The 15900-nt window shown below is 43.5% G+C and overlaps 1 protein-coding gene across 1 annotated transcript in view; it reads right to left on the bottom strand.

Annotated features, from left to right (window-relative positions):
* LOC135908462 (probable peptidyl-tRNA hydrolase 2) overlaps positions 1–15900 on the bottom strand; it is a 50254-nt gene that overhangs the window by 2977 nt on the left and 31377 nt on the right. Inside the window, exon 5 of the mRNA XM_065440230.2 lies at positions 11979–12093. Coding sequence (XP_065296302.2) covers positions 11979–12093 — 115 coding nt within the window. The remainder of the gene's footprint in view (positions 1–11978; positions 12094–15900) is intronic.

Raw genomic sequence — 15900 nt, 5'->3', positions numbered from 1 at the left:
CAGAAACTGCACGTGTGATCTCTCTGGGAGGTTGAGATTCTCATCTGAGTGGCTGCTGCTAATCGCTTTTGATATTCCACAGCGCCTCATTGTCGGTGACGTCCCGGGCATTTATAGGGCAGCAACTTCTGAAGGAACGTGCAACACTGTCATTGAGCAGTGAGCGATAAATGCTGGGCACCTAGGCTGCAGACCTGATTATCACTGCAGCCAGTCCATAGGCGTCCGTGGGTTACTGTCAGCCATTCACATTTAGTGCTCGCAGCCTAGTCCTTAACACGAACGCCTCCCATTGACAGCAGCTTTAGCTCTTTAAGCCATATCTGCAGACAGCTGCAACAGGCGAAGCCTCTCTTCCATGTTGCCAATTTATCCCAGTGGGCAGCCATTCTTCTGCCAAAGTCTGATTACAAAATTCTATCAGCTGATTTTGCACATGCAACACTTTTAGCTTTTTATTTTATCAAGTGCGCTCTTACAAGCAAGCTCAACTGCCTTTGCAATGAATAATATCTGCTGTCACTGGGAGAACTCAGGCATGATGCTTGCGAAGAAACTCCAACACAGTGTCTTCTTCAAGTTCAGCATCAGCAGCGTAGCATTTGCGGAAGGAAGTTTTCAATGAGAGTCAACGGTGGGCGCTGTGTGACTTTATATTTTAGAAAACTGCAAAATAATTTGTTTCTGCCATGCTCCCGCTCAGTTCGCTTTCACATATTCTCTAATTTTTGAATGCAGTACTAAAGTGAAGCCGAGACATTTCGCCTGGCACTCCAATAAAGAAAATGAAGCACATAAGTGTAGTGTTTGCAAGGTTGCCATGTTCACAACATAAGTCGCTACGTAAGTATAGTTCTCGTACGATCAATCCATGCAATTCTCAGTGAACTCACTTTAATCTGTACACCTTTTACCAACTAACCTTTGGAGATATCAGAACAATATCTTATAGAATTAATATTTGGTCAAATAATGTATTGTTTATACGCTTTGAGCTTGCAGTATATGCACGTTTTGGTCGTGAATGCAAGCAATGAATGTAATTATGCTAACGTGTCACTCCACTTAGGCTTTCCGTGGTTCATAGGTTCACGTCTGCCATGTTTTCTCACGGTACTCGCATCAGATATTATGACTAATATACTCGTATTTAAGCAGGGGTGTACAAATATTCGAAATTTCGAATACGGATCGAGTAGTCCCAGCTATTCTATTCATATTTGATTCGAGAATTCACTACTGTAAGCTGTTGAATATTTGTTTACTGCGAATATACAAAAACTAAAAAACGCTTTTTTAGAGTCTCGAGGGAGACCGAACGATGGATGCGAGGACTGTTCCAAATGATTCTACTGTAGGATAGCAGCGGTTGTTGAGCAGGGGCATCCACTCCTGAGCAAGCACACTGGGCAGTTAACTTCTGCTCAATAATTTAGTCATTCAATAAGAACGGCTTGCTTTTAGGTAGCATATGTATCAATTTTTTTCTGATTAATTATCTGGCCAGTCTCATCATGTTTGCATTTCTGTAAAACAATGTGCGATACTGTAGCATCACCACTTCTCTCTTTCAGTGACCACTATGTGCATCTGATAACATGTTGCTCCTTTATTTCATTACTGCAATTACCATGGTGCTTCAGATAATTTAAAGCAGTTCTTTATTATTTACAAGCTCCTCAGTTGTCCGGATGTACATTTGTGAACAGTATTAGGTGCATTTGTTATTTACCCACTTTTAACAACTGGGACTCCATGCAAACTTAATATTTATATTGATTTAGAAATGAGAAAATATTTGACATTTTATTCAATATTTGGTGATAATTATTTTGGACATTAATATTCAATTCAATTAGAAAATTTCAATTAAGAAATTTCACTACTCAAACACTCCCAATATTAAGTCAACATTGCACCAGATTACACAGCCCATTCCTATTCAGGGTGTCTACCAAGTTGAGATTTCCAAGTTCCCTGAGTTTTTCAGGTTTTCCCTGGGTGCCTTTGCACAATTCCCTGAGTGATGTAGAACTATGTTTTATGTCAAGACGGCCTGAAACCATATCGCCCGATGCTGTCACTCTCTAATAAGCATATAAAACAAATATTAAAAAAAAACTATTTCATCCAATTCGAATACTAAGAGTAGTGTTTATGTTATTCAAAAAGAGAATAGAGGGGAGGGGTTAAAAAATGCACAGCAGATAAAATGCCTTCGAAAAAAAAAATGCAAATGGAGTCGGATATTCTCAAATATGAATAAAAAGGAGATGCATACACAAGCAAATATTTTCGAATATGAACTATTTCTATCAACTGATAGCAAGCTCAGTGGTATGAAGCGCGAACTTTGTCACAATTGAGATTCTCTCTCAACAGCTCGTAAATCAATCTCAACTGTCCTGACATACTCACAGCCCAGGCACGACGCCTAGGTGCTGTGTTTCACTATTTTAAAGAGTTTATGTTGGTTTCAATCAGGGACACCTGCATCTCAGCATCAGCCAACACTTCGTTTTTTGAGCTCAAAACGGCGGAGGCACGCTTTCTTTCCTGTTCATTCCTCAATGCGTAGGTCCTTTCTGTTCTTGTCCTCCTTCCGCCACTTGTTCGCCCCACGGACAATTCGAAGAATCTTCTTGGTCAGTTGCACAGTCCACGTCCGATTTTTCGAACTCCCTAGGGGCCGTGAAACGTCCGAAAAATCGGCGAGTGGGAAAAAATAAATGCATGTCGTTTACTGCCCTTAGGGGCTCAAACCACGTCCGAAAATGCTCTGAAGACCTGTAGGTACACGTATTAGGCATATCTGTGCTCGTACTGTGACAGGAAATACCGGGTGCATGTGTGTATAATTAAGGAATACATAATGTGTCCCATTGCAGTAGCCCCTTCCCACGCTTGTTATGCTTCACTGCAAAACTTTTGCGCATGCTTCACCAACATTTCTGTATCGAGGCGAAGCTGACTTACGGGAACCGGCATGATGCAACGCACCGTGCTTTCCAAGCTTCTAAGCATATCGCGAGGACCACAAAGAGTCCGTACCATTGCTGACAGCAGCGAGTTCTTTCAATAAAAAAACACGGCGCCCAACGGCAAGAAGCTTCATAGCGAACGTCGAAGCAGTTAGGCCTAACGTTGCCGCAGTAGTGGCTACGGCTGCCAGCGGATCTGTGTGCGAGAGCGCCGGTTCGAGGCAGCGAGGTAATCAAATGGCAGCAGTCGTGGCTTTGATTATTGCCTTTTCGTATCTGCGGTCACGGCAAAACGTCCGGAAAGTCGGACGGCGAAGAGTTCTTACGTCCGAAAATTTCAGACGTTCTGATACATTGACTCTACGCAATACGTGGTGGCGGTGCCGCAAAGCCGTCCAAATTATCGGGAATCCGGGAAGTCGGTCGTTGACTGTACACTCGCAACTCCTCCAGCCGACGACAGGGTGTCAAAGACAATTCATTACGATTCCTGTCAGTACTCGAGCCAGCATTACCGCGACTTTAGACCCTTTCAATAAACTTACAGCTAATTTTCCCTGATAGAGGCACAAATTTCCTGAGTTTTCCCTGAGTTTTTCCAGACTACTCAAAATCGCTGAGAATTCCCGGTTTTCCCCGTTTTCCCGGTTGGTAGACACCCTGCTATTTCTTGCTGTCACCTGGCATGCGGAAATTTTTGGTCGCCAATGCAGGTAGTTGAAAAGTTACTCTGGCTTCTGCAGCATTGCCTGCTATGTATAAAATGGAGTACAGTCCAACCCACTTATAACAATATTCAAATACCACGAAAATTCCATTGTTATAACCGATAATTGTTAAAACCGGGTTGCATGAAAACATCAAACTAGGGAGATGGCAGAGCTGGTCTTAGCTAACCATAATGGCGGGGAGGCCAGTGCCCCTCCGCACCACCTTACTCCATCCGGCTGCTGATTGCACTCACTCGTTTAACTGCTTCCTGGGCACTCCGATTATGTGTAACAAGCCCCAGCTGTCGGCGTTAAAAACGCTGCCATAACTGCAAAGAGGGATCACGGGTGGGAAACGATATGCGAGCACCGCCAAGGCAGTGCTTTGGTGGGCATAAGAGGGGTCTTTTAAAGAATGCGAGGAGGTTGCCGCGGTAGCCTTCCAGCTTGAGAAATCCAGAAGAAACGCTGAGGCGAGATCGCCACAAGCGTTTCGCCAGGTACGTCGCACTGCATTGCATGAGAAAACCCTATGTCCGTCATCCTTGCCGACATCCTTCTCCAAGGTATCCAGGTGCTCCACGTAGTGCAGCGGAAGGTTCCTCGCAAAAACGAAGCCTCAGAGGGACTGAATCATCTGCCGGGCCTCCTGTGAGGACAACGTTGAGGCAGCCTGCTCTGCCGCGTCATCGCTGCCGTCGTCGCCATTGCTTTCCGATGCAAGCACGTTCGCGGCGATCACCTCATTGGTAAGAAGCACTTAGTTTTCGAATCTATAGCCGTGCGCTTTCTTTTCACCAGCAACATCATGCATTGCCGATTATCAGTGGGCGGGTCAATCATTTTCCATTTCGACGGCGAGTCAAAAGAGGCTGAGAAACCACGTGGCCAGGAACGATTTTAATGCAACCAACAAAGACAAACACGGGCGATTACACTGTTTGCAGAACTGCGCTGAATCAGGAGTCAGTGAGCAAGATGCGAGCAGCGCAGTTGGCGCGGTCCATTCGTGTTTCGGAGGGTGGTGCGGCGTAGAGATATGGGCGCAGCCCATTTGTGTTCGGAGGGGTGGAAGGGTGATAGGAGAGAGGCGCGCGAAGGCTGGAAAATGAGCGCGCAGCGGTCGTTCGAGCAGTGGGCCATTGTGCAGTGGCTTGAATTTCCTGTTTTCTTATTTTCTTTTCAAGGATTTTGCATTTCACTACTTTTCGGCTCGGACGCCGAGCAGCCAGACTTCATCGTTATAACCGATAATGTGGCATTGGGCCATTGTAGTAAGCGGGCTACTTCCCCATGCAAAACATACAAAAGTTGACAGTGCAGCAGCTTCTCATTGTTATAACCGATATATTGCTAAACTGGTATCATCATAAGTCAGTTCGACTGTATAAAATTAGTTCATCATCATCATCATCATCAGCCTGGTTACGCCCACTGCAGGGCAAAGGCCTCTCCCATACTTCTCCAACAACCCCGGTCATGTACTAATTGTGGCCATGCCGTCCCTGCAAACTTCTTAATCTCATCCGCCCACCTAACTTTCTGTCGCCCCCTGCTACGCTTCCCTTCCCTTGGGATTCAGTCCATAACCCTTAATGACCATCGGTTATCCTCCCTCCTCATTACATGTCCTGCCCATGCCCATTTCTTTTTCTTGATTTCAACTAATATGTCATTTACTCGCGTTTGTTCCCTCACCCAATCTGCTCTTTTCTTATCCCTTAACGTTACACCTATCATTCTTCTTTCCATAGCTTGTTGCGTCGTCCTCTATTTGAGTAGAACCCTTTTCGTAAGCCTCCACGTTTCTGCCCCGTAGGTGAGTACTGGTAAGACGCAGCTATTATACACTTTCCTCTTGAGGGATAATGGCAACCTGCTGTTCATGATCTGAGAATGCCTGCCAAACGCACCCCAGCCCATTCTTATTCTTCTGATTATTTCTGTCTCATGATCCGGATCTGCCGTCACTACCTGCCCTAAGTAGATGTATTCCCTTACTACTTCCAGTGCCTCGCTGCCTATTGTAAATTGTTGTTCTCTTCCGAGACTGTTAAACATTACTTTAGTTTTCTGCAGATTAATTTTTAAACCCACTCTTTTGCTTTGCCTCTCCAGGTCAGTGAGCATGCATTGCAATTGGTCCCCTGAGTTACTAAGCAAGGCAATATCATCAGCGAATCGCAAGTTACTAAGGTATTCTCCATTAACTTTGATCCCCAATTCTTCCCAATCCAGGTCTCTGAATACCTCCTGTAAACACGCGGTGAATAGCATTGGAGAGATCGTATCTCCCTGTCTGATGCCTTTCTTTATTGGGATTTTGTTGCTTTCTTTATGGAGGACTACGGTGGCTGTGGAGCCGCTATAGATATCTTTCAGTATTGTTACATACGGCTCCTCTACACCCTGATTTCGTAATGCCTCCATGACTGCTGAGGTTTCGACAGAATCAAACGCTTTCTCGTAATCAATGAAAGCTATATATAAGGGTTGGTTATATTCCGCACATTTCTCTATCACCTGATTGATAGTGTGAATATGATCTATTGTCGAGTAGCCTTTACGGAATCCTGCCTGGTCCTTTGCTTGACAGAAGTCTAAGGTGTTCCTGATTCTATTTGCAATTACCTTAGTGAATAGTTTGTAGGCAACGGACAGTAAGCTGATCGGTCTATAATTTTTCAAGTCTTTGGCGTCCCCTTTCTTATGGATTAGGATTATGTTAGCGTTCTTCCAAGATTCCGGTATGCTCGAGGTCATGAGGCATTGCGTATACAGGGTGGCCAGTTTCTCTAGAACAATCTGCCCACCATCCTTCAGCAAATCTGCTGTTACCTGATCCTCCCCAGCTGCCTTCCCCCTTTGCATATCTCCTAAGGCTTTTTTTACTTCTTCCGGCGTTACCTTTGGGATTTCGAGTTCCTCTAGACTATTTTCTCTTCCATTATCGTCGTGGGTGCCACTGGTACTGTCTAAATCTCTATAGAAATCCTCAGCCAATTAGTTCATCATATCCACTCAAAAGAAGATTTTAGCTAAGTTAAATAAGATTTTAAATTCAAGGGCTTCTATAGAACTTCAAGGGGAATTAAAATTAATTCATCATATTAATTCGCCATAATGAGGGTATGGACTCGAGCCCAAACCAATAACTGCACCCAAATCGGAATTCTAGCTGTAACTGAACCTGAACCTGAACTGATATTCCTAGCATGTGCCTGAACCTGAACGCAACCTGAACAAAAAAAAAAGATATATATAGTAACGGTCTGCACGAAACAGTTCAAGCATACAGGGTGCAAACAGGTGCTCAATACATAAGTATTCTTCAAAATATTAACCTTTCAGTCACCGCCACCCTCGAGAACATTGTTTCGACTTGTGCGCTGAGTTTTGTGCGAGAATGGGGATAGATAATAAGCACAGGCTGGTAACTGCACAGACACCTCAGCAGAGATGCTTCCACTTATTGGCCGTGCCAGTTGTGTTCCGCCCCCGAGACGTTGTTTCAGGGGTAACGCAGAGTCACCATTTCTGCTGAAGCTCCCACTTTGGCCGTTTGGTCAGCTCGCTACTCTTACTAGACAAACTGTAAAATGCATATGCCTGTACACAAGGAGCACAAAAAAGATCGTGTCCCTGAGAACAAAAAAATGGGAAGACCAACTAGTCCATCAGCACGGCTTCTTCTAAGAATAATGCAGAATAAAACAGGGTCACTAATGAATGCTGTCACCTTCTCAATGTATGGCAATGACTGTAAACGGCACAGGAAATGTGCTTTCGTTGCATGCCATGGTTCAGTGTATGTCTGCCACCTCCAAGCAGAGTAAAACGCTCTTCAATTTCTGGAAATAATTTCCAGGGCACTATACGCTTTGTTTCAACTTTTTTATGAGCACTTAAGCGTTACACACTGCACCCCACGCAGCTGTGTAATACGGGTGCCGCACGGCACACTTTTGATTGCGATCAAGCCTGATCCGGATCGAATTTCTCGGTCGTGATTGGCTCCTTTGCATAAAATGTGAGAGAGAGACAATCGCAGTAGAGAATTTCGATCAGGATCAGTGCCGATTGCAATCAGAAGTGTGCGTGAAACCAATATAAGAAATATTGCCGCGGTGTTTAGCACAAACTGTCTTTGTTCATGGTTCAGAAGAATTAATGTCCTCCACTTCTTTTATTTAAAAAAAGTGCAGAAAACTCAACAAAATGTCACTTGCTGGCTTCTACAGGACAACTCGTTCTTTGATACAGACTGGAAGTTTCAAGTTGTAATTTATGTAATACAATGTGATTTTGTACTGTACCATATGCCACAGTTCGCTCACCACTAGTGTAGCAATTACTAGAAGCAGAAAAAAAAAAGAATTAGCTAACTATGATCCTGTCAAGACGGGCAAGTTAAGCTCATCCCATGCAGACACAGGCGTTTTCCCTAATGAATTCTGTCTTTGATATGTACATAAACATTTAAGCGTATTTGCACAGTGCATTCATAAACTGCAAGTTGTTGAGAAAAATGTCGTTACTCGTCCTTATCAAGGTTCTCTTGAGTGAGGGTGTTCCACTCTATATAAAGACACCTCCACCAAGGGACTTCAGCCTTCAGCAGACTTGTGCAAGCTAGAGTGTGTGTCGCTCTCTGACAAGAAGCTTATAGAGCTGATGGCTCTGTAACAATGTAATTAAATGTTCGTTGTTACTCGTTACGTCGCCACTGTGTCTTCTGCCTGGCCCCCTCGGGACTCATGAGCTGCTGCAAAGTGGGGTCAGCAGCACGATCCTGAACACCTGGATGCAGTTTGTAAATGCAGGTGCCAGCGGTGCGATCCTACAACTACTGTTCTAAGCTCCAGACCACCAGGCCCACGCTACTTCCACGGTCCTGGGTACTTGTCCTTAATACGTGATATTAAATGTAGAGCATCTCTTCGGCACTGTGCACGAACCTTCCCGACAATCTTTTGAGCACTGCACTTTTTCTATTGTGTTCTGTTCTGACGCTTATGTCACAGCAGTCACATGTAATCTCGGTTGTGTCAATGGCACTGAATGTGCTGGGACGTAGAAAAGCAAATTAATGCGTAGACTTGTACTAAAAACAAGTGCACTATCACACACACACCACACGAGCACAAGAGGAGTCACAACTGGAAGCGTGGGTGTACCACGACAGCTGTGTTTGCAAAGATTTTCTATGCGCACTGAGCACTTCAAACTTCGTTCGACCACAACCAGATTAGAGAAAATTGGCGCACGCACACGCATAGTCTAGCATGCCGCGGCTCCTTTCAGCCAATACTTCGTGCAATGGTAAGCCCATATTCCGCACAGGGGAACACACACTTTTTGATTTCTTGATGTTGCAGTAAACATTAAGAATGTAACTGCTGAGAAAGATGAAATAAATTGCAAGTACTCAACTCCAATTACCACTCTACAAACACAAAATTACTTGAGACAGTATCCTACTTTGAAGCAGTGTTGGTGGCACCACCGTGGAGGCAGAGGTGCCAAAGAGTGAAAAACGAGCACCAAGGAGGGGGGGGGGGGGGGGCGGCGGAGTTGGCGCTGTTTTTAATCACTGAGGGGCTTTACAACCAGCCGCTGCTGCACTTCACGCGAAACGGTTCGATCGAATTGCGCTCTTCGCAGTATGGATGCAGAAAATAGCAGTCTATATGTTCTTTCTTGTGAGAACTGATGCAAAGAGAAATAAAGTTTTGCAATCATTGGCAGCTTTTTTTGAAGCGTCATCTGCCACGGCTTCACTTTGCGAGTTAGGCCTAGCGGAACCTTCGGCACTTTGGTGGCACTGAGCTGCTTGCATGGTTGACCAGAAAGACCTTTCGTCAGCCAGCAGGGCGTTGAACGTGCACACCATTGCGGAAAGCCTGACGCTAGTGCGTTCATTCTTAAAGAAAATGAGCATTTTCTCACATTTCGATTGTGGCCAGAAATAGTGCATGCCGTACACTGCTGCATGCATGCGTCGCCGCAGCAAAGTATGTTGTATTTACACAATCTAGGCAATTTGTCCGTTGTAGCCGATACTCTGTTACAGCCAGGTCCGATAAAAATGAAATTTGTTGCATGAATGATAGAGGCAGAAGATTTAAGAAGAATGATCAGTTATATCCAAAAATATGTTCCATGCAGATTCAACGGCATGGACAGTTTTAGCCATTTGAAAGTTGTATTGAATCATTTGAGTAAATGAACATCTAATTAAAAAGCTAATAGCATTTGCACACCCCTACTTTTTCATGCAATTAGCATTCTCTGCCTACTTCAGGCACTTTTGAGTCTGTCTATCTAGCCTCTCATTCTGACCCAATGACCCAAGTTGTCTGCTAGCTTTATCCACTACGTATGTGTTTGTGGTCTTGATGCCGTCATGGTTTTTCCGTCATTGTCATCAGACTCTCGTCATGCCATCAGCACATTGCCATTGTACCATTGTCATCATTTCATAAATTTCATCCAATTGTCGTGATGTTGCCAAGTTTTTGTTGTTCCATCGACATCATTCCATCGTAATCATGCCCCCGTTAGTGTGTTGTCGTCAACAGGTGTTGTCATGCATTCGTTGTCATACCGTCGTCAGGATGCCACCGCAGTTGTACCGACTTCATCATCCGATGTTCATGAAACATTTCTTATCATGCCATTGTTCTCATGCTGTCATCGGTACACTGTCGTCATTATACCAAAGTCAACTGTTTCAGAAATGTCATCCCATTGTCCTCATGTTGTCGTCATCATACCACCTTCGTCATTCCATCGACGACATTCCTGCTTCATCATTCCACAGTTGTCCCTGCATTGTCTTCGTACAGTCATTGCCATGCCATCATGGTAATCAACCCTGGCGAGCGAGTGGCATAGCAAAGTGGGTCAATCCAGGAGACAGTCTGTGTCGCATGTAGCTGTAGCAATAGAAATCTCAGAATGACCAGTACAAATTCTAAATAAAGGTGTCTGCACCAGTAAACTGAAACAAATATGGTGTGTATCGTATTGTACAATGCTAGCTTGCTGTTCTTTATGTACACGTTTTATATTTAAAAAAATTTTTGTAGTCATATTTTGTACTTTATATTGTTGTGAATTTGCGAGAATGCCTGGTGCATGAAGATGACAACTCCACACTGAAGAACTGCAGTATTTTTTTCTCCTAAATTATTCAGTTACTCAAGAAACAAACTTCACTTTCGTGCTACCGAGTGATATGCGCACTGAATATAAGATATTCAAAGGAAACTAAAGGATACATTTTCGAACCCATTTTGATCCCTCGTCGAATCACCCATTAATGATGTACAAACCAGAACTACTGTTCAAACACTCGCTCTCAAAACTTCACACAAAAGTCGTAGCTGTTTTTGTGTACTCCCCCTCCACAGCTAAGCTGCGTAGGAGAACCGGCCCTACATGCGCTCAGCAAGACGCACAAAGAAAGCGTTTGCATGGAAGCTTGATGAACACACCACGCCTGAGCGACTGCGATGCAACGCATTATCAAGATTGGCACACCCACGCCTCTGCTTGCATTGCCCACAGGATTGTCCCGCATCACAAACCACACCAACACACTTGCGAGAACACACATTGTGTGCTTCTATCAGAATCAGCCCCCCAAGTCGTCACCTTTGATTGCAGATACAGGTTTTGATTATACCATTTCCAGGATCAGTCCCTTTTACTCCACAACAAACCGACGAATTTTAAAACCGAGAGGGAAGAGGCAAAAAAATGTAGGTGGACGTCATGTGAATCAAATGACACGTGGGCCTTTGACTCTGACATCGGAGGAGGCAGAAGAGGAATGTCGCCTGCGGGCATTAGTCACGGAAACAAGAAAGAGCCTCTATGCAGGGTGCTTACTTATCTCCTTGCATCACGGCCTCACAACATTTTGTTTGTTTCTATCTATTCGTTCCATCTCTAACAGAAACCTTTTTAAAAATTCCTGCGATGAAAGGCTCCCAGGCAAAGCTAAAATTTTCATAGAAGGCCTGGTGACATGACTTTTAAGAGAAACTGCATGACTAAGTCAGGTCAATTTTTGTAAGATATTCCCTTCTCATCTGGGAGAAAAATCTGTTCTGTAAAGCTTCAGTCCAAAATAGTAGTGGCATTTATGGCTCCTGTATGAACAATATCTGTGTCAAAAAGCATTCAGTAGCTCTGTACTCACACAACAAACACTTCTCTTGGAAGCTAAGCTTAATTTATGTGCGGCAAAATGCACACACACCACAAGCAAAACCAATACCTGTGTCCTTCCGGCGTCCTGGACAAGGTACGTAGGCAGGCCAAGCTCTGTCGCTTTTTTGTCCAAATCCAACAGATGCTGGGTGGAATTGGCACGCAGGGCTATTTTGGTCTCTCTGGAAATGAGAAAGATCACCAGGAGAGAGCTTATAAGAGGATGACACCTTGAGACATGTACACAGGGATGACATCTGAACCGCACTTCGACTGATTGTGATAGGACTACCACATTTGGTTGAACAATATGCACAGCACTGTGTGCACGCAAATGCAGAAATAACACTGAGGTGTTTCGTAGCTCTACTAAACTTCTGTAAAAGCCAAAGACCAACAATGAGGAAAAAGAGCCAGGCTGTAGCTCATACATGTTATGCTGCTCGGCTAATTTACCTTGGACCAATAAATCCATAAATGCACATAATTTATTATATGAACAAGAATCAGAAGTCATTTCATGCAGCATGCAGTCAGCATAGAATGACTTAACCGGAGTCCACGCACCCTGTTACGATGGGGCAACACAAATGCAACCAAGACAAATCACGCGATGAATCCCAGTCTCAAACAGATCTACCTGACTTGTTCCAAACACATGAATATTGCCCAATTGCCCAGAAGTGTCTACTTTAGGGCTGCTTGTTTGATTCTACCATTAACGGCATCGCTGGCTTACATCCATATTACCACTACAGTGGATTTTCAATAATTCGACTCCTGTTAATTCAATTTTTCGGTTAATTTGATCCCAACCAAAAGTCCCAGCCAGTGCCCATACATTTCTGTGGGCCAGAACTCACTATTTTGATCCTGGAATTCGCCCTCGTCAGATAATTTGCACTCAACTGGTCAGCGTGCCTACGCTTGACCCCAAGTACCCAATCGCCACTTCAATGTTTGCAGCGCCTGTCTTGGTGGTACTAGCGAGCAGTGAATGTGCGGCCAAGACTTGTTATCCCCAGTTGAAAATGTGGATTTTCGGACTGCATTCAGCAGATTTTGAAACAAGAACGGCAGCTCAAAAAAATGATTACAGATTTACCAATTTTCTCAATTGTACTTTTTAAAGGAAAATTGGTCTGGAAATTGCCTACGTGTTACAAGTCAATATGAAACCTAAACCCCTATGCATTTCCTACAGCCTACAGTAAAAGCTGCATCATGACAATTTTCATTACAAGATGTCAGCAGAAGTGTAGGATGGCAATGACGTGGCACTTAAAAGACACTGCTACCAACGACTTGTAAAATTTAGCTCTAGCAAAAAAATTAAATTACAAACGTTCATTCTGAAGACAAGTTATAACATGCACTAAGTTAGTGGCGACAGTGTCATGTCACCCATTTCTAGCACAAGAAATGGTTCGAGAAATGCAGAATGCCAAGCACGATAGACTAGAAGGAGAGCAGCATGTTGCGGTTCGTCCATAAACAGCGATAAATAGCTGCCCGAGATTGCTGATGATGAAAGTGTAAATAAATTTCCATTCTGTGAAGATAAACTCTACAAGTTTCACCTTTTTTATCGCCAAAATCAAAGACATGTTTTGCTTGTTTTGTTATCGTAACATTGTATTTTACCCCGAATCCATAAAAAAACAGGGCATGCATTAGATTTAGGGAGCCTGCTCCCCCATATTAGGTAAATACTACTGCCAAATGAAGGGGTAGTACGTTTGGATGTTCTTTTCCTGCCTCTTATTCGACTTGCCAGATCAATAGATAAATCTCATCATTCCTGCCAAGGTGAAATTAACAGAATCGACTGTTCTTATCAGTGTGCCCAATGTCATTCTTTCATAAACTGTATTAAGTCAAGAATGTGGGCAAAGCTCCTCCCACATGTATGCTACACGTCTCCAATTCTCCATACTCAAAAGAAAAAAATAACTAACAAATGAAAGAGGTTTCTTTGCGTCTTGCTAGGCATGGAACTTTTCTCCTGGTCAAAAATAATTACATACCCCCATCTTTCCTTTGGTAGGTGCTGCCCAGCACTTGGGGAAGAGCCCTATATATATATATATATATACAAGAGCAAATATAAGCTTTTTTAAATACGAATTTAATAGCGAATATCGAATACTGAGTAGAATATTGCATCGCCAAATGCAGATGCACATATCTACACCAGGAACATTTATCTCTGTATAATTAGGAACCACACCTCTTCTGAGACGTGCGAAAAAGACAGTGAACTTTCAGGGACAAAAGGTCAGTTTTCAACAAGAGATCCCTAACTGTCATGAAAAAAAAAAAGAAAAACTGCACGAACAGCTTTTTCAATAACTTCTGGTAGCAAGTAAGCTTTCCAAGGAATGATGGCTGCTGTACGACTAGCTTCTTTTCAAAAAGGGTAAATAAAGGGTTGCAGAAAGAAGATCAGAAGTTAAAAAAAGAAAGAAAGAAAGAAATTGTGTGGATTTCATGCACTGTGTAAATCTATGTTATACAAAGCATTTTGAAGGTACCTGGCTATCCTGCATATTTTGGGACTCTAAAATGATACCAAGCAGACTAATGTGTTTGTACCTGCAACTTGAGTAGTTTCTGTATGCCGCAAACCTGCATGTGTGTGACATCAGCATGACAGCAACCGCCTTGCAGACAACCTCGTCGCGCCAACGGCATAACTTCTATGCCAGTCTATGACAGGGCGATTGTTGCGCTCTACAAAGGTAGCGAATGAGTGTAAGCAAGAGAAACACGGATTGTGATATCATGAGCGACTACGTGCTCTACAATCATACATACATATGGCTATTTCATGCGGTGTATGTTAAAACAGCAATGGCATTGGTACTTAGGTGAAGAGACATTAAAACTTCGTTAACCTGGGCGACCATGAGGTCTATACAAAGTTGCACAGTTTCTATGTAGCATAAGCTGCTATGAGAAAAGTAGTGGGCAAAGTAGACTGGTCCAGGAGCTAGTGCAGTCTAACATGGTGCCTCAAATTGTGAGCTGTCACAAGGAAAGACGACAAAGTGGCATGGGGTGTACGCTCCTGAGTGTTTCAAAAAGCTAGCTGGCTTTGGAATGAAGGAAGCATGTGCGCAATTATGGCCTAATGGTTAGAGCACCTGGCTGCTGAGCTTGATGGCAGAGGTTCGATTCCAACATCGGTAACGCATTATTTTCTTTTTCTTAAAGCGAAGCAGGGCAGGAACTTACCTACCTGCCGCAAAGTGCAAGAATGAGGCATAAAATGTTTCACATTACACCTGCTGAACAAGTGGTATAACATAGACAAATTTAAAGAGCTTGCTGCAACGAAAGCATCACCGGCTGTAGCATAATAGATAGAACATGACTAGACTGCCAAAAGCCCCAAATGTCAGACTGTAAACAAATATCACAGGCTGCCATATAGGGCTCTGCTGCGAAACCAAAAGCACAGCTTGCATTACCCATGTTCTTTCTGCATTGCTTCAAAAGCTTTTGTGGTTGCACTTCCGATGATTTGCGATGCTTTGTCTAGCAGACAAAGATCAGTAACCAGACTAACATTTGGTTGTTGCAAAATATTTGGTTAGTTTCGAATACTATTCAAAAATATCGATTACAGTGAAACCTCGATATAACGAACTTCAATATAACGAAATTCTCAATATGACGAAGTATTTAACTTTTTATAACCTCTTGTCCATAGAACACCATGTAATTAGAACTGCAATATAAGGAAGTGTGTTTGTATGCAATTTCAATATAACAAAATCTCACTGCCGCTGTAAAGGAATGGCGAGACAATAAATGGACACTTCCGCAGACGCAGATGGTCAAATGAAATGAATTACAAGCTGCTGTTTGCAAATGTACCTCTCAAGTCACACCCCACAGTTGCAACAAGAGTGACCACCAAAGTGGAGCCGCATCATGTTCTGTGCGAAGTGCAAGTGCGATAAGGTCCTACCGCGCCCCGCATA

The sequence above is a fragment of the Dermacentor albipictus genome, chromosome 3, assembly GCF_038994185.2.
Source record: "Dermacentor albipictus isolate Rhodes 1998 colony chromosome 3, USDA_Dalb.pri_finalv2, whole genome shotgun sequence".
NCBI classification, from domain to species: Eukaryota; Metazoa; Arthropoda; class Arachnida; order Ixodida; family Ixodidae; genus Dermacentor; species Dermacentor albipictus.
Note: the sequence above shows the minus strand (reverse complement) of the source record. Positions and strands in the feature narration are given on the sequence as shown.